At 47.2% G+C, this 18,597-nt stretch overlaps 1 protein-coding gene and 1 long non-coding RNA gene across 2 annotated transcripts; one reads left to right on the top strand and one right to left on the bottom strand.

The window, feature by feature from the left end:
- Positions 1-2,267: 2,267 nt before the first annotated feature.
- Positions 2,268-18,040, top strand: LOC426821 (zinc finger protein 624-like). Its single transcript, XM_046904813.1, has 2 exons — positions 2,268-2,384; positions 14,702-18,040. The coding sequence occupies exon 2, from the start codon at positions 14,739-14,741 to the stop codon at positions 16,386-16,388; it is 1,650 nt and encodes a 549-aa protein (XP_046760769.1). The 5' UTR covers positions 2,268-2,384; positions 14,702-14,738; the 3' UTR covers positions 16,389-18,040.
- On the bottom strand, positions 2,395-9,088 carry LOC121107831. Its single transcript, XR_005842226.1, has 3 exons — positions 8,378-9,088; positions 3,300-3,326; positions 2,395-2,775 (listed from the first exon to the last, which is right to left on the bottom strand). It is a non-coding gene; the product is annotated as an uncharacterized LOC121107831 (long non-coding RNA).
- Positions 18,041-18,597: the final 557 nt, after the last annotated feature.

The following is an 18,597-nucleotide window of genomic DNA, read 5'->3' as shown; positions in this document are numbered from 1 at the left end:
AAATGTATTTATGTTGACTAAAAATAGACTTGCAAATGTACCAAAAAAAAAAAAAGATGATTTTTTGGCAAACTTGAAACCTACTCTCAAATTCCTTTATCAAAACAGACAGCACAGCTGCATAATTTTTGCTGTTCACAAGCCTGTCTTTATTCAGTGCATCAAAAGGTAGAAAATTATTTGCCATAACTTGATTTTGGCACAGGCCTGCGCCCTCTCTGTGCCGTGGTTTCAGTTTAGACAGCATTAATAGCACTCTGAGGGTTTGGCTGGTGCTGAGCAAGGAGTGCACACCCAAGGACAAGCCAGGTTTATCAGTGGGGAAGAGCCACCTTCATGACAGCATGGGGTAGCGGGCAGCCCCACTGTGAGCTTTGCTGGGCCGCAAATTTGCTGAGGGTGATTCCATCCCTTCATCCAGGTTGTTGATGAAGATGCTGAATAAGACTGGACCCAGCACCGGCCCCTGGGAAACACTGCTAGCTTCAGACCTCCAAACAGACTCAGTGTCGCTGATCACAGCCCTCTGAGCTTTGCCAGTCAGCCAGTCCTCAGCCCACCTTACTGTCCACCCACCTAGTCCACACTTCCTAAGCTTCATTATGTCGTGGGAGATGGTGTGAAACGCCTTGCTAAGTCAAGGTACGCAACACCCACTACTGTCCCCTCATTTACCCAACTAGTGATGACATCACAGAAGGCTACCAGACTGGTCAAGCATGATTTACCCTTGGTGAATTCATGCTGACTACTCCTAATAACCTCCTTATTTTCCAGCTGCTTGGAGATGGCATCCAGAACAAGCTATTCCATTACTTTTCCAGGGACAGAGGTGCTGTTGGCTGCCCTGTAGTTTCCCAGATCCTCCCTCCTGCTCTTTTTGAAGACTGGAGACTGTCTTTCCTCCAGTCCTCAGACATCTCTCCCACTCTCCAATTCTTCTCAAAGACGATAGAGAGCAGTTTGGCAATCACCTCTGTCAGCTCCCTCAGCACACACGGGTGCATCCCCTCAGGGCCCACAGATTTGTGTGCACTGATTTTGGCCGGATGCTCTCTGACCAAATCCACCTTGACAAAGGGGAAGTCTTCCATTCTCCAGACTCTCTCTCACCTCCAGCATCAGGGATTTCCTACGAGCAGTCTTAGCAGTAAAGACTGAAGCAAAGAAGGCAATAGCATTGAAAGAGGGGGGGACTTGATTCAAATTGATTCCACTTGATGAAAGAGGGATTGATTTTGTGATTCTACCTGGACAGTTTAGATTCTGCTTACACTCCAGAGTAGCATTCTTTTGTGGTGAGGAAAAGCATAGGTGCCAGACTCCTTGTCAGCAGGGGGTCTGGGTTCTGTTTAGTGCTTACATTCCACAGGAGTATTCTTTTGTGGTAAGAAAGACACAGGTGCCAGACTCCTTGGCGGCAAGATAAGGAGAACAGGAGGAGGGAGATAGGAAAAGAATAGGCCCCAGTCTCCTTGTCAGCAAGACAATGAGGAAGGGATGAACCCAGTCAGCAAGGATTAGGATAACGAGGAGGAAAGGAGGCTAAAATTCAAGAAGACGTAATGAGGAAGAGTGTTTACTTCATCCCAAGAGACCACGAGATGGGGATGCGGCCACCCAGAGAATACAACGCATGCGCCGGAGGGGAAGGACTTGATTAATGAATATGTAGTGAGGTTCAACGTAACCTGTTGAATATGTATGAACTTGACTTACAAATACGTAACATTCCTGTGGACCGGTATGCAAGTTAGGAGGAGCTATCCCCCTTGCATCCAACTCTGTGCAGCGTTGATTAAAACATACCTGATTTTATAACCACTTTGTGGTCATAGAGTTTGATTCCGCAAGTCAGCATCCCCACCTCCTCAGCATCCCCACCTCCTCAGCATCCCCTAATCCCCGTGCACCCACTTCATTCAGCAGCAGAAGCAAGAAGGCAGTGGGAAAGGTGCTCTAGCATCTTCCAGCTGCCGCAGTTTCCATTCCATTAAATAAAGCTTCTGAGCATGATTGAGAGAGAATAAGGTCTTGGTTTCGATCCTAAAGTCATACTTGCAATGGTCATAATGTGAGTTCCCCCCTTAAAACGCGCGCAGAGACTACAACAGCGCCCACCCTGCTGTACGTTCCGCCCATGCCCAACTTGCTCGCCCCGTCAGTGCGCTTTTTGCGCATGCGCCGCGCCGCGCACTGCACAAGTTGTGCGCATGCGCTCGACCCATATCTGTTCACTCAACGTTACGCTCTCCGCCACCGGAAGTGGCGTCACTCTCGGCGCAGCGCGGCCGGAAGTGGGCACGGGGAAGAAGGCGCCGTGCAGCGGCGCCGGGCGGATGTGAGGGGGGGGCGGCGGTAGGGCCCGGCTGGGGTGGCCCCGGGTGAGTCTTGGGGGAGCGGTTTTAAAGGATAAAATTTATACTGGGAGGGTCTGGTTGTAGTGTTGGGGTGGGAGCAATGAGGTGAGAGGGGCGATGTTGATATTAGGTACAAACTGGGCGGGTCTGGTTGTAACGGGGGAGGGGGTGAGATGAGGGCCCATGTTGGTACTGCGGGGGTGGGGCGTACAGGGGCAGTCTGGCTGTAATGGGATAGGGATGGCGATGAGCTCAGTGCCCGTGTTTATTACTGGGGGGGAGTGGGACATACAGGGACGGTATGATTGTAAGGAGATGGGGGTGGGGTAACGATGATATGAGGACCCATGTTGATACTGGGGGTTGCTGCAGCTCCATCAGATCGGGGTGTGTGAGATTTCAAAATCACTTCTGCCTAAATGAAGGTGAAATGACACCAAGCAATCAATTAAATGTTTGTATCCCACTATGATTCTTAGCACAAGATGCAGAGTGCGTATGTACATATGAGTTTTTACTCATTGCTGCTAAAGATGTACTCTCTACATCCCAAAAATAGATGCTTACTTACATGAACTTTGTGTGTATATATATATATATAAATTGACTCTTCTGGTATGCAGAAGAATTGAATGAAATGCACTAGTTGCAAATGACATCAACTCTGAGCATCAGTCACAGGAAATACTGATAGGGCAAGAAGTTAATGGCCTTGAGTTGTGTCAAAGGAGGTTCAGCTTAGGCATTAGAACAGGCTGTGCAGGGAAGGGTGGAATCACTGACCCTGATGTTCAAGAAAAGGGTACGTATGGCACTTAAGGACACGTATAGTGGGCATGTTGGTGATGGGTTGGTGGTTGTACTAGTGACACTAGTGTGACATTTTATGACAGAAGTGAATGCTCACTCACAATTCCACTGACTGATACAAATACTGACCTGTCAGCAGAACTCCTGAAAGGGAACCTGGAATAGAAGAAATACAGGCTGTTAGTGTGAGCCTATTTGGTTCACAAAGTATGGGGATTCAGGAAAGCAGGACATCAGACAAGAGATGACACACTGAGAGCACCGCTACACCTCATCTTTGTTGTCAGCCTCCCAAGCCCTACTGCCACTGGGTTTTCCCTTTCTCAGTGCATGCAACTTCTGACATCAAGCGATCGCATAAGGGAAGAAAAAGTGAGTGTATACACACACACACACACACGCATACACATATATATATAGCCGTGTGTGTGCGCACTGGGAAAAATATAATTATTTGGGCAAGTAATGAGGAAATATAACAGCGCAGTTGGGATTCCCCTCATCCCCTCATCCATACTCATGACAGCGAGTTGTTTTCCAGGCTGATTAAACTACCTAGGCTTCAGCAATAATCAGTAGAACGGTGCATACTTCTCCCATCCAAGAGTTGGTGAATTGCAACATGGACAGCTCTGGGCCTGATTGTGGGGTTTTGCGAAGAACAGGGGATGGAAACCTGTGCAAAGTGACTACTGTTTCATCTGGGGATTGGATAGATGCTGAAGCAAACCCTGGAAGGGAGAGCAGAGCTTGCCAGGATCTATTTGTCCTGGGAAGTCAGGAGAAGGGAACTTCGTATGCAGTACAGAAGGTCAGCAGCAAAGAAGAGCTCAGTGGAAACAGCAATTTCTGCTCCTACATGTGGCAGTCTGGCAAGGTTCCAAGCAATGACTAAAAGCCTCAGGCAAGGGCAGCATTGCTGACACCACAGGTGGCATTCGCATTATAGTCCATTTTTCCACTTGGCTTTCTTTAAGATACTGTTAAGATTTCTAGTTCTGCTCCCATCCCTGACACATGGAAACCTATGAATGCTGTGAATCTACAGAACAGAAACAAGGGCAGGGAACCCAGCCGTATGCATTTTTCTCATAAGGGTTGGGGTTCAGTTTCTGAATTAGGCAGTTGAGGTGTCCGGAAGGGGCAGTACCCAACTGTCCAGGTGTGGATGTCCAAAATTCCATAGTGGGGATCTGAGCATTCACACCGAGCTGTCATATATGGATGACTAATTGCAGGCATCTAACCTAGAGAAGGAGGATTCAGCTCTCTGTAGACACCACCAGTTGCATTTCACTTCCTTGTGGGGTCACATATAGCTTTGTGCTGTAGAAAAAAAAGCAGTAATGGAAGAGGAGGACCACTGGCAAAGGTATGCCAAGATAAAAGCAAAGAGAAAAGAACCCCACTTACCCCAAAGATGTGGCAGGAGGATGAACCTCATGTGATTGCAGAGCGTACTGCAGGGAGGAAACAGGACATGCACCCAAGGGGCATGGTATTTGAGAAGTCCACACAGCCCTGGCTCCTCCCCTCCATCCTAATACCTCCCTCTATTTCCCCTGGCCCAGCAACTAACAGAAGCCAAAACTCTGCCAGGAATGTTGTGCTATTAGCATCACGTAGGCTGTAGGATTGTGAAATTGGACTGTTTTGGGAATTTGATGAGCAAACAAGTCTTCTTAGCTCATCGGGTTCTGGACCGTCAATGGTAGGAATGGAGCACGCAGGGATTTTGTGGCTGGAATGGAGTACTAGTTCCTAGATGTAGTTATAAAAAGAAATTTGGTCCCTCAGCACTATGCAAAGAAGCCTTTTTCCTGGTGGTGAATGCAGAAGTTAATTTTCCCTATCTTGGAGTTGGCAGGTTGGCAAACAACAGACTCCCACAGCATCACTCAGAATCATAGGGGTTGTGAGGTACACCTAAAGATCATCTAGTCCAGCTTTCTCACTTACGCAGCTTCCACAAAGTATACTGAACATGAAAGAGCAATGCAGATTTTGAACGTCACCAGAGAAGGAGACTCCACCACCTCTCCGTTGAACTTTTTCCAGTGTTCTATCACCCTCAAAGTGTAGAATATTTTCATTGTGTTCATATGGAGCTTCCTGCATTCAGTCTGTGCCTTTTGACCCTTGTCACGTCTCTGGGCACCACTGCATAGTGTCTGCTCCTATCCACTTAACAACTGCCCTTTAGATATTCATAAGCCTTGATAAGATCTCCCCTCAGTCTTGTCTTCAGACTGAACAGTACCAGGTCTCTGCCTTTCTTCATAAGTGAGGTGCTCCAGGCCCCAGTCATCTCCACTGGACTCTCTGCAGTGGTTCAGGGCAGAATAGAGGGAAAGGAAAACCTCCCTTGCCCCTTTAGCCAAACCCTATCTAATGCATCCCAGGATGCTATTGGCCTTTCTGGTTGCAAGGGTGCACTGCTGGCTCATGGCCACCAGGACACCCAGGTCTTACTCTGCTGAGCTCCTTTCCAGCAGGTGAGCCCCTAACCTGTGCCTGTCTGCCATTATTCCTGCCCAGGTGTAGGACTCCTCACTTGCCCTTGTCAAACCTCATGATGTTCCTGTCTGTCCAACTCTTCAGCCTATCCAGGTGTCACTGAATGGCAGCACTGCTTTTCTGGTGTGTCATCCCTCCTCCCATGAAGAGACAGCAGAGCGGTTTCTGGGGTGGAGGCAACGACAAGCATTTGTGGAAGGTGGGAGGGGGACAGCTGGAACTGTGTTGCAGGAGAAATGCATTTCCATTTCACCCATCATTTCCCATACTGAGGATGTCCAGTCAAGACTTAGGGAGCTGTGTGACCTCTCAGGCAGAGAAGGCTCATGTGAGATGTTACAGAGATTCAAGCTGATTTCAAGTACCCACTTGTGTCCTCCAGATATTCCCTCCATCCCAGAGAGAATATGCCTTGAAACCTAATATGTGGCAGGCAGACAACTTAATTTACAGCCAGTAGAGGTAGAGAAACTTCTGAAGCAATTCAGACAAGAGCTGGGCTGATTTGTCTTGTGTGACTGCCTGTCTCTCTTCATTAGCTGAAGGGGACCATCATGCTTCCGATTTGGGCACATCAGCTTGGTGCTTTCAATTCAGTGAGATAGATCTGAGTGTCAGTGATTGGCTTCTGTACTGCATGCTCTTTGGTCATCAGAGATGACTTTTGTTTGGACTGAATGAATGTTGTACACATGTTGGCTGGCATTGTCATCTGTTTTCCGCACTGGACCATCTGTGATTTTTAGGTCCCACCTAGGAAGAAATGTATGCAATCCAGACCTGTAAAATTTGCTTGCTTTACCCTGCACAGCCACTTAAAGTTAGTAGTATGCATATAATCGTGTTATAGAATCACTAAATCGTAGATTGGCTTGGGTTGGAAGAAACATTAAGATCATGGAATCAGAGTCATAAAATCATAGAATGGCTTGGGTTGGTAAGGTAGATGTGGTACTCAGGGACAAGGCTTAGTGGGCATGGTGGTGATGGATTGCCAGTTGGATTAGATATCTTAGAGTTCTCTTCCAACCTTTATGATTCTATGATTCTAAATGGAATTGATAGTAGAAAGCACTACCACTTGAAATTGAAATGAAAAGTAGCAGGTAAATGCTGTCGGTAGAGTCAGAGTTGAGGTGACTCTGTCCCTGGTCCACAAAAGAAATCGGTACTACAGCAAAAACACACTAGCCTTGTGGATGAACCCACTCATGTTGATGAGCACTCATCTCTGCAGAAATAATTATCTTGTGCTTGTGTGCACATCAGCTCCGTGCACACCAAACTGCAGAACTCTGGCTCTGGGACAACGCTAGTGACATTAGTGACTGGGATGTCACGCTGCAGGATGCTGTAAAAGAAAACTGAGAATCACTTTGGTGAAGAATTCCAAACAGGACATCCCATTAAAAAGAAAGTTAAATTAATTATATCTTAATTTTATGTTTAGTACCGCTACTGTTCAGGTAAGTGGACTGCAAGATATAGTTAAAAATCACAAGTGTAGCATAAGGAGATGGTAATTTGACTATCACAGTTTTGTATAACTGTAGTGTCAGATATTTTCTGTAGGTGAAGCTAAACTCTTTTTGTGAAATGAACCATTTTCTATTTCTACCACTCCATTTGACTGGGGGTAATATGGGGTTTAAAACAGTGACTTAATTCCTTCTTGTATTGCTCAGTTTTGCACTTTCGTACACGAGGAATGTGAGCTATTATCACAACCCTCAGCCAGAATCAGGACATCTGCCAATGATTTAGCACCAGATTCCCCACAGACATGAGGTATGTGGCATTCAGAGTGTTCTTCAATTAACAACATATTTTTGTTCAATTCCTGTTAGATAGGCATATGATTTTCTAGCTGTTTTTGTGCAACTCCTTCAGAGGGGGCAGTCAGTCCTCTTTAGGATTGCTTCTAGTAAATTAAAAGATCTTCCAGGTGGCACAGGCTGTCCCTGATATATTTTCTCAACTTGCTTAACTGCTCGGACTAAAGACAAAAGTCACTTTTCTCTTCAGAATATCATTATTCTGTTTCTTTAAATTCTGCTAAGTTAGAAAGTAGGTAGCCACAGTACTGCTCCTACTTCCTCCACTTTTTTAGGGAAAGTTGCTTTAATTAGAGTCTGATTTTACATTGGCGCAATTTCACATATTTGGAGAGTTAAACTGTAAAAGTTGAGCATGTGCAGAGTAAACAATTGTGAGTGAGAGAGATAATTTATTGTTTTCCAAATCCAGTATAACTTCAGAAATCCCACCTCAGCAGAAATTGGGTATTGTGGCACATTATTAATTCTGGGGGGTCAGATGTTTGAATTGAAAGACCTGATGCCAAGGTCATCTGTTCAAAACATCAATGCCTCTGCTTGTTGTACCACATGTTTTTCATGCTGGGCTGCCCCTAATGCTGCTCCCAGTGCTGCACAAACTATGGCTTTCCCTTTTCCCTTCCCTCAGGCTAAATTAAAATGAAGTGACACTAAACAATTGATTAAATGTTTATTTGTGTCACCCTACTATACTTAGCAAAAGACACAGAGTGTGTATGTATTCATATATCTGTAGCTTATTGGTGATAAGCTGTGGTGATATGTCTTGTGTTACATTCTAATGCAAGATGAAAAGAGAGCAAAGAGAAAAGAAGGACTAGATAGGCAGGGAAGGAAGATTTGGATCACCACCTTTGTTTCCAGCGTAGTCTCTGGTCTGGTAATATTCGGATGGCAGGTGCATACTTGACCACTGAGTCGTAATCCTTTTTGTTTGTTGCAAAAAGGGGATGTTTCATATGTGTATCCATAGGTGGTATGTGAGATGGGAATAGGTGGGATTCAGCATTTGTGAATGTGTGGGAGGGGAAAGGGTGGCATTCTTCCCTCTCATTGGGTATGGAGACAGAGAAACCTTGTCCCTTTCCATGTTAGTCACTTCGGCATCTCTTGCAATAAGGGAACTTGCCTAAGTCTGTATATAGGGCTGTCCATCCTCCGATGTATTCTGCTCCCTCCTTGACAAGCATTTTTGGTTCCCTAATTCAGACTGCAAATTCAGCACACAATTTCCGTTCCTTCTTTGCAGCTAAGTAGTGTGACAGTAGTTGAGACATTGAAACAGTTCTGGAGATTTTCTGCATAACTGTATAAACTGCAAACTAAGCACATGATTTCTGTCCCTTCTTCCTTGCTAAGCATTGCACCAAGGTTTGGAACATTTAAATACTTCTGGAGATTTTCCATGGGACTGAGGAGGAAAGATTGGGAAGTACTGAGAGGGTCTGGTTGTAACGAGGATGGGAATGAGATGAGGGCCCATTTTGATACTGGGTGGGACTGGGGCATACTGGGACAGGTTGCTTTTTTTAGCAAGAATCACCATAGAATGGCCTGGGTTGAAAAGGACCATAATGATCATCTAGTTCCAACCCCTTGCTACATGCAGAGGTGCCAACCACCAGACCAGGCTGCCCAGAGCCACATCCAGCCTGGCCTTGAGTGCATCCAGGAATGGGGCATCCATAGCCTCCCTGGGCAATCTGTTCCAGTGCATCACCACCCTCTGTGTGAAAAACTTCTTCCTAATATCCAACCTAAACCTCTCCTGTCTTAGTTTAAAACCATTCCCCCTTCTCCTATCACTATCCACCCTTGTAAACAGTCATACCCCCTCCTGTTTATATGCACCCTTCATGTATTGGAAGACAACGGTGAAGTCTCCCCAGAGCCTTCTCTTCTCCAAGCCCAGTTCCCTCAACCTTTCCTCATAGGAGAGGTGCTCCAGGCCTCTGATTATCTTAGTGGCCCTCCTCTGGACCCGCTCCAAGAGCTCCACGTCCTTCCTGTACTGGGGGTCCCAGGCCTGGACACAGTACTCCAGATGAGGCCTCACAAGAGCTGAGTAGAGGGGAACAATCACCTCCCTCTCCTTGCTGGCCACTCCTCTTTTAATGAGCCCAGAACATAGTTCACCTTCCAGGCTGCCAGTGCATGCTGCTGGCTCATGTCCAGCTTCTCATCTACTAGGACCCCCAAGTCCTTCTCCACAGGGCTGCTCTCAAGGAGATCTTCCCCCAGTTTGTATAAGTACCTGGGATTGCCCCAACCCAAGTGCAGGACCCTGCACTTGGCCTTATTGAACCTAATTAGGTTCTCATGGGCCGACTTCTCCAGCCTGTCCAGGTCTCTCTGGATGGCTTCCCTTCCTTCCAGTGTATTGACTACTCCTCTCAGCTTGGTGTCATCTGCAAACTTGCTGAGGGTGCACTCGATGCCATCGTCTGTGTTATTGACAAAGACGTTGAAGAGCACCAGTCCCAAGACTGACCCCTGAGGGGCACCACCCTGACACAGAACCGCTGATATAACCCTTTTGCTGCATCCAGAAAACCAATTCTTAATCCATTCAATCATCAATCAACTCATTTCATCCTTCAAATCCATACCTCTCCAATTTAGAGAGAAGGATGTGATGAGGGACCATGTCAAAGGCTTTGCAGAAGTCCAGGAAGATGACATCCATTGCCCTTCCCCCATCCACTGATGCTGTCACTCCACCATAGAAGGCCACCAGATTGGTCAGGCAAGATCTGCCCTTGGTGAAGCCGTGCTGGCTATCTCAGATCACCTCTTTATCTTGTATGTGCCTTAACATAGCTTCTAGGAGGATCTGCTCCACAATCTTCCCAGTCACAGAGGTGAGGCTCAGCAAGGAAGACCCAAAAAAGGGTCTTCCTTTCTACTTTTCTTAAAAATGTTTGTAATGTTTCCCTTTTTCCAGTCACTGGGGACTTCACCAGACAGCCATGAAATACAGAGCAGGTCAGAGAGGGCCAATATTGTTACTGAGAGAGGAGACATCTACATACTGAGAGGGTCTGGTTGTAGTAGAAGCAGGGAGGGAGATGAGATAAAAACCCATGCTGATACTGGGGCTGGACTCAGACATATAGGGAAGGACTGGTTGTAATGAGATGGAGAAGTGCAGTGAGATGGGTTGGTCTGGGTGATGCTGGGGTTGGTTGGGGTGTATTGGCTGTAAAACAGGGAGAAGAGTGGGTCAGGGAGAGACTGTGTTGATGCCAGGGTGAGACTGGGACATGCTGGCTTATGGTGTTCCTTTAGGAGTACTGTGATGAAAGATCGCTGTTGGTATTGAGGGAAACAGGAGCATACTGGGAGAGTTTGGGCTGAAATGATCCATTTGCATTGAGGAGGAAAATTAAAACAAAAAACAACAAAAAAACAGCTGTTTCTTCTGTTATAGTTGGAGCTAATTCATCTTAAATATTTCATCCATAACTGCTTTGTGTTGCTTTGCACTTTCTCCAGCACCATCCTTTAGCATAAGTTGTTCTTCTCCATTTCAGACACGTATCCTAGCAATGTCCTTTAAAAATTATTAAATTATTCTTTTCTGTCTCTATTATATATCCTTTCTCTGATATATATCCTTGATTATATCTATAGGCTGTGGTCATCCCTTCAGATTACATCTAGTAGCCCATGGGCACCCGATTTTTTGGCTTGCCTGGGCCACACTGAGTGAAGGGGACTTGTCTGGGGATGCTTATAAGTAGGTCACTCTGAAAGTAATGCCTCCTATTTATGTCCATGGAAACTATGGCAGATACAGTGAGCACAGTTACTGCCTGATCAAGCAAATTCTTAGCTACTGAACAGTATTTTTCACCACAGTCACCACCATTAGTGATGCATTTTGACCAGCAATGAACAAGAGCCTGCATGCCATACTTGTTAAAACCTGCACCAGCGGAGATGACCTACCGTAGCTGTTGTCATTGCTGAAAAGTACCACCCACTGACTTGCTGTCCTCACATCCACTATTTGGTCTCCATAAATGTTCTGCAAGCTTTGATGAATGTCAGTGGGTGAATTTTTTTCCACATGGAGGAATTCAGTGATGCACTTTTGCTTCTTATGCAGTTCTTTGTCACATGCCATTCTGTCAGACTGCCCCTCTGCTGCCATCTGTCACATGGCAAGAGCATGTAATGGAATATTGGTGGGAAAGTTCAACTTCTACTGCCATCCCACCTACATCCACCTTTGGCTTCATGGGCCAACATACTAAAACAGGAAGTATTGCTTTTGGAGCAGCATTCGTAAAATGCAGAATATAGTTTTATGTAATGTATATGAGTAACAAAACTTATTTTTCAAGGTGTTCATCTGAGATTTTTGATGGAATGTTACTCTTCCTGTGCTTCATCCTTGATAATGGCTGTTCCTAACTGTGGGGACTGCCAAAAGCAATGGCATGAATAAGGCATGACCGTGAAGCAGGGGATATTTTTTTCTTATAACAGTCTGGTAAAGAGATGCAATCAGATTTTTGAGTTGAATATCTGATTGCAACTCTATACATTCCATTTGTATTTATATTATATTTGTATTTGTATTTATGTTGACTGAATATGGTATTGCAAATATTATATCTATATATATAATTCATATATACACTATATTATATGTATAAAATACACCTCCCTGTGCTGTGTTTTCAGCTCAGTCAGCATTAATAGGTTGGTTGATGCCTAGCAATGAGTGCCTGCTGGGCCACTTGGTGGGGAAGAGCCACCACCATGATATAATGGGGCACTGTGAGCTGTTCTGGGGCACGTTTGACCCATGGGTTCTGCCTGCAGTAGCCCAAAGTCTTCTTCCATGGGTTACCTGACCCACCCTCATGATTCTCTCTGTTACTTCACCACCTCTTATATAGAAAATCAGTTTTGCACCATCTTTTCTAAAGTGCTTTTCACCAGGATTTTGCTTGCTGCCCGCATTGGGAACACCCCTCCAACTGCATTTTGATAGTTTTCCTCACTTGTGCTCATCTGACTCTTCCCAGAGGTTCTCTGCTTTAGTAGTTCCACTTCAACAAACCCTTGCTATTTTTCACTTTGCCTGTGGTGCTTTCTGTTTTACCCCTTCAATAAAACCACAGCCACTTTAACTGTCTACGCACCCAAAACAGAAGTGTGTGACCACTTGCTTGATGTGGCCCCATAGATTTTCCACCACGAACATCTACATGTGTCAGCAAGAGTGAACAGCCCCAGAACTGTGTGTTTGAAACCTAACAGTGGCAGTGCATCCATGGTGGCCTGGAATAAATCAGCATTTCATTTAGCTCCGTTCCCCATTAATGTCACACTTCGTGTCCCTTCTTTTTTGAGGAAGAAATCTAAAATGCCTTGAAGGTGTTATCCAAGGGGAAGATGCTGTCTCAGCAGGTGACTTTGACTAGATTCAGATTTCTTCTCATTTTATCCTTCACTGGTTTCCTTTGCTCCTAATCTGATTTACTCAAACTCACATCTCCTTTACTGTTCACAATTTAACAAGTACCTTTTTCTCCCATCCCCTTCCCTATTTTCTCTTCATCATATAATTAACAATTGCCTTCTCTCCTCTTTTCAACTTGCTACCTTCATAAACTAACCCAAATTTCCTTCACTTTGTCTTTTAGGATTTCCAATCTCATTTATCCCTCACTTCCTCCCGAGTTCCCCTTTTCATGGCACTCTTGTTTGCAGATGTGTATGAGGGACAAAGCTTCACGCTGAACATTCTTTCTCTGTGGCAGTGAAGCCAAATCTTGCATTGAAACTCAGTTCTGTTATGAATTGTTTTATTTTGGGTTTTTTTTTGTAACTTGAGCTCCAGCAGGGGTGGGAGGAGCAGACAATAAGCACTGTTTCCTGGAACACCTTTTATTCGTTTAAGCTCTTACTATTAATGGAACCACTCTGTTATTAGTAACATTGTGTTTGCTCACAGCTCAGTCTACCTGAAGTTCCATCTTTGTGCCCAGAGTTTATCAGTTCTTGCAGATTCAACACCACCAGCAGTCTCTGGATGTCGATCCCTGTGATTGCTTCTGAAATCCTCTCCATTGCTTCCTCTTATCATGACTTCAAAGATGAAACTGGGTCTTTCGAACTTGGCTATTTGCAAATTGCTTCTCACTTTAGATAGTTGCTCATCACGCACTGCAGGGTGTGATTTCATGTGTTGTTAACAGCTGTACAAGGGAATCGATCATGTTTCATCCTTGTTTTCCTCTCTCACTTATCCGTCAGGTCTAAACTGATCTCTGTGTGGCATCTGGGCTGGGACGGCAAAGCCAGCCTGTGTGTCTGTGACTGTATCCCCAGGCTTTCCTCCTGATAAAGCCTTTGAGACAGTGACTTTGAGCCCCAAATCTGGCAGCCTCATTGGCCGTTGAGGAGGCTGAAGGTCACTCTGTCCTTACTGGAGACACTAGCTCTCTGTATGAGCCACACACTGGTGTCACAAACCCCATTCTTCCTGAGTTCCTTTAACAAGAGGTAGTGGAGGGTTTAGATGGAGCCCAGAGAAACGTGGACCAGAAGGAGATGTGCAAGGAAGGAAAAACTGTCTGGGCAGTCTGAAAACTGCCCAATAAACTTGTGGAGATAGACAAGCTGTTGTTGTTGAATCCACAGAAGCTGATAAACTTGGGGTTGACTTTGTCTAAGGGCACCAGCACATGCTGGCATCCTCCGAATGCATCCAGAACAGTGGCTTCTCATGGCAGACAGTGTGCATGTGGGTTGTACACATGCCCAGTGAGACCAAGCACAGACTGAGGAGCTATGCATACCCTGCCTGGAAGCTGCTGGTAGCTGGTACAATTCTCAGCTTCTGGGTATAGTAGTGAGGCTCTCAAGCACTCCTCCAGTCAAGTAAACATGGGTAAACTTGCAAGTGGTCTGTATGGGTGAATTGATTCAGTGTCTCATAATAGGTTAATGAGTTACAAGGTTTCCAAGAAATATTTTTGATTGTTCACCACTTGCACCTCCCTGCCAACCTGAAATTGCTGACAGGTTTTGCAGACTCTCTGTACTCCTTGCACGTGGGCTCAGCTTTGACCTGCCTCCCTCCACACTGTCTTCATAGCCTTTGTTTTGTAGTTCTGCTCCCCTATGGCTTAACTTTGCCTTTCCTTATTTTTGCAGAGATTCCTGTCTGAGTTGGTACCCAGCATCTGGAACCATGGAAGAGCAGCCAGCTTCTCCAGCTTCTGATTCTCCCTTTTCTCTGCAGCGGGTCTGCATTTCTGAAGATGAACCTGAAGATGAAGAGCAGGAGGAGACTCCGGAGGAGGATACAACCCAAGTACAGATGGAGGAGGGCTCCCTGAAGCAAGACAGGATTGGTTCTCCTCGATGTTCTGTACGGTGCTGGCAAGGATGTGATTCTCTCATCCCACAGGGCACGGAAAGCCCTGGCCAAAGGGTAGGAGAGGAACCTGAGGAGCTGCAGCCATGCAGGAAGCACCAGCTGAACCTGAAGTCCAAAACAAGCCTGGTCCCAACATCTCCAGGAGAAGGGGAAAGAGCTGAAGAGCCAGGGCCCTCAAGGGGAAAGAGGCTGCACTTGATCTGGGGCCAGTCCAGTGACTTCCGATGGAAGAAAAACCTTGGGGAGAACAGGTTGGAGGAAGCTCCCATGTTGCCACAGAGCAGCGAAGAGGAGGAAGAGGAGGGAAAAGCTTCTCGGTCTTGCTCCCCTGAGCCACCTCCTCATGGGGATGCTCGTCCCAAGCCAGATTTTGTGCAACTGATTGATGAGCATGGTATTTACTCCACAGCCAAGCTGGTGCTGGGCAGCGCCGCAGGAGAGCTGGAGGAGGCAGCAGTGGTGCTGCCCCCACATCTGAAGCGTGGAACGAGCGGGGCTGCTGAGTTTGAGATCCGTGAGGTGATTGTGGATGAGAAGCCCTTCCAGTGTGGTGTGTGCGAGAAGGCCTTCAAACGTGCTTGGGAGCTCTTCAGCCATGAGGTTGTGCACAATGAGGAGCGGCCTTTCCGCTGTGATCTCTGCGAGGCTTCCTTCAAGCGACACTCAGACTTCAAGAGCCACCGCTTGGTGCACACGGAGGAGCGTCCCTTCCGATGCGAGCTCTGTGGGAAGCGCTTCAAACGTTCTTCTAACCTCCAGGAGCACCGGCGCATCCACACGGGCGAACGTCCCTTCCACTGCGCCTGCTGTGACAAGAGCTTCAAGACACCCTACGAGCTGCAGCGTCACACCCTGACCCACTGCACCGAGAAACCCTTCAAGTGCGCAGATTGTGGGAAGGATTTCCCCACTTCCAATGCTCTCCTCCTGCACCAGAGGCAGCACTGTGACGACAAGCCCCACGTCTGCGGTGTCTGTGGAAAGAAGTTCACCTACGGCCACAGCCTCAAAGTTCATGAGCGTGTGCACACAGGTGACCGCCCCTTTGTATGCCCGCTCTGTGGAAAAGGTTTCAAGCAGTCCAATGCACTTTCCTCCCATGAACGTGTGCACACAGGCGAGCGACCCTTTGTCTGCAAAACCTGCGGGAAGGCCTTCAAGCAGTCGTCCTACCTCGTGATCCATGAGCGGGCTCACACTGGGGAGCGGCCCTACAAATGTGAAGCGTGTGGGAAAGCCTTTGCCCGCCCTTCCTTGCTGCTGCAGCACCACCGCGTGCACAGCCAGGAGCGTCCCTACAAATGCAGCTTCTGCCACAAGTTCTTCAAGGACTTGGCCTACCTGGCAGTGCATGAGAAGGTGCACACAGGCGAGACCCCCTACAAGTGTAGTGTCTGTGACAAGGGCTTTGCTCACCCCTCCAACCTGCTGCAGCACCAGCGCGTGCACCGCGACGGCTGAACCAGAGCAGCGTGCACAGCATGAGTTTTGAGGCCAAGAAGCTTGAAGCAAATAGTGAGCATGCTGCAAGCATGCATGCCGCTCCAGGCTGGCCCACTTACACAAGTAAGCCATGTGCAGGGGACCTGGAGAGGAGGCCAAAATGTGGGTGCTCCTGCAGGTCTTCTCCTGATCCCCATCCCACTGGGGCCTCTGCTGCATGGCTTCTCTCTGCCAAACCCTGACATACGCTGCTCTCTCCTGCTTCCAACAAAGTGATCTCACAGGGATGGTCACTGAGTCCTCAGGCTGGGGCTACTGCAGACTCCTGTCCCTGACCTGCAGGGAGGTAACATGTTGTCCTCAAGCGCTGCTGGCTGCAGACTTGTTGGTGGTACAAGCTGAAGCTTGTGGCACTGTGAGTCTTGTGCTATAGTGGCTTGCAAGAGACAAGCTGCACTGGCCAAGGCTGCAGTGCAGCTGAGATGACACCCACAGCTCTGACAACACTGTAGGAAGTCCTGTGTTTAGCTGATACTAAGGAATGCTTCTCCTCCCCTCAGTGTTTCAAGGAGAGCTGCCCAGTCATCCCTGTAAGTTCCCATAACTCAGTCTTGCCCCGCAACAGGCTCCATCAGCATGTCTGCATTAAGCTTGGAGCCACATAGCTGTTTTTCTTGAGTGCAAGACATGGGCTGGGAGCTCCTGGGTATCCCTTGTGGTAGAGGTACACTGAGTCCTGCAGCAGGATGAGACAGAGCTGTCAATTTTTGAGGAGACTTAAGTGCATTGGTGTAAAGCATGACTGGGAACAGCAATGCCTGAGCACCTCACAATTCTTTTAGAGTGTCAGTGTCCCGTCCATATTTCACTCTGCTACTGATGATCAGGTTAATGACAATGGTGCCCTTTTCCCTGCTGTGCAGGGTCCATGTGGGCATTTTGCTGGTACAGAAGGCTGCTTCCAGTAGGTATAAAGCAGAGTCAACATTCTGCTGGCTGCAAATTGTGTGTTCTTAAGATTCTTAAGGGAAGAGTTGAGTGGGCAGCCAGAGCAGGGAAGAGGGGATGCTGTCCCCATTATGCTGCTTGTGGAGCATCTCTTGGAGGTGATGGAGGTGAGGTGCTGAGCCACACAAGAGCCATCTCACCTCTCCCACTGTGGAGGAAAGAGCCTGGCATCTCAAGTTGAAAACACCCTCTTTTCTGTGCCATGGTGCTGGTGAGGCTGGTAGGAAGCAGAAAAGGGGGGATACACAAATTGTTTGCAGGATCTGTATGAGGAAGGGGAGAGCAGAAAACCAGCCTTAGGTCCTCTTTGTTTCCATACAGTGCATCCCCAGTGGCAGCACCTGAGCTGCTGCTGAAATCTGAATTTGTTCTCTTTGACTGATAGCTGCTGCTGGGCAGAGGGTGGCATGTAGACCTTTTCTTGAAAAAGCAAGACCCAAGTCCCTTGTGGGGGCACCAGCAGAGCCCCATCCTCACATCTGAGCCGCTTTGGAGGGACCTGGTATCACGGTCACCTTTTTGCACACTGGGTCTGTGGGATTGGAGGTGCCAACCCTCGGACTCATCAAGATCCCAGTCCTACCCTCTACCCTTTTGTATGGTTTGAAAGCAGGTGTACACTCCTCAGCACTCTGCACACTAATTAAAGGATGGTTATTTAACGATGTCTCTTGTATCATTGCTGGTTTGAGGCCACTTCTAAATCCCTGCTCGCTTTTGAGGTGATCCTGGTGACTGGTTCACCAGTTGCTACTAAGCCTGTGTGCAACATACTCAGTGCTTTACGCATCTGTATTCATAACCTATATCACCTGTGCATTTTCCTAGTAATGAGGTGGAGATCGGAGGATGAAGATGAGACTTGCTCCAACACCCTGCGCCCAGTTGTTGCTATAAAGTGAGGACGCATCTTCCTAGGAATAGATGCTTATGAAGTGCCAGCGCAGACCCTGTATCTTCATGCTGTATCCACATTTCCCCATCCCCAGGATTCAGCCCAGATGTCCCATTACAGCCTCTTGTGACAGGTTCATCACCTGCACCAGAGTGCACATGCTGCAGGGCTGCCTGTAATGTTTCTGCAGGGCATCTGTAACTACAGTATATGCCAGATCCCTTCTGTGTCACATACCTAAAAGTAACTCCACTGCCACTTGCTGCCTGGATAGGTAGAGCTGAATCGAGCACGTCAAGCCTTACAAGAAGTCATTGGAGACCT

Source organism: Gallus gallus, chromosome 31 (assembly GCF_016699485.2).
Source record: "Gallus gallus isolate bGalGal1 chromosome 31, bGalGal1.mat.broiler.GRCg7b, whole genome shotgun sequence".
Classification (NCBI taxonomy): domain Eukaryota; kingdom Metazoa; phylum Chordata; class Aves; order Galliformes; family Phasianidae; genus Gallus; species Gallus gallus.
The sequence above is the reverse complement of the archived record's forward strand: the minus strand, read 5'-3'. Positions and strand labels throughout refer to the sequence as shown.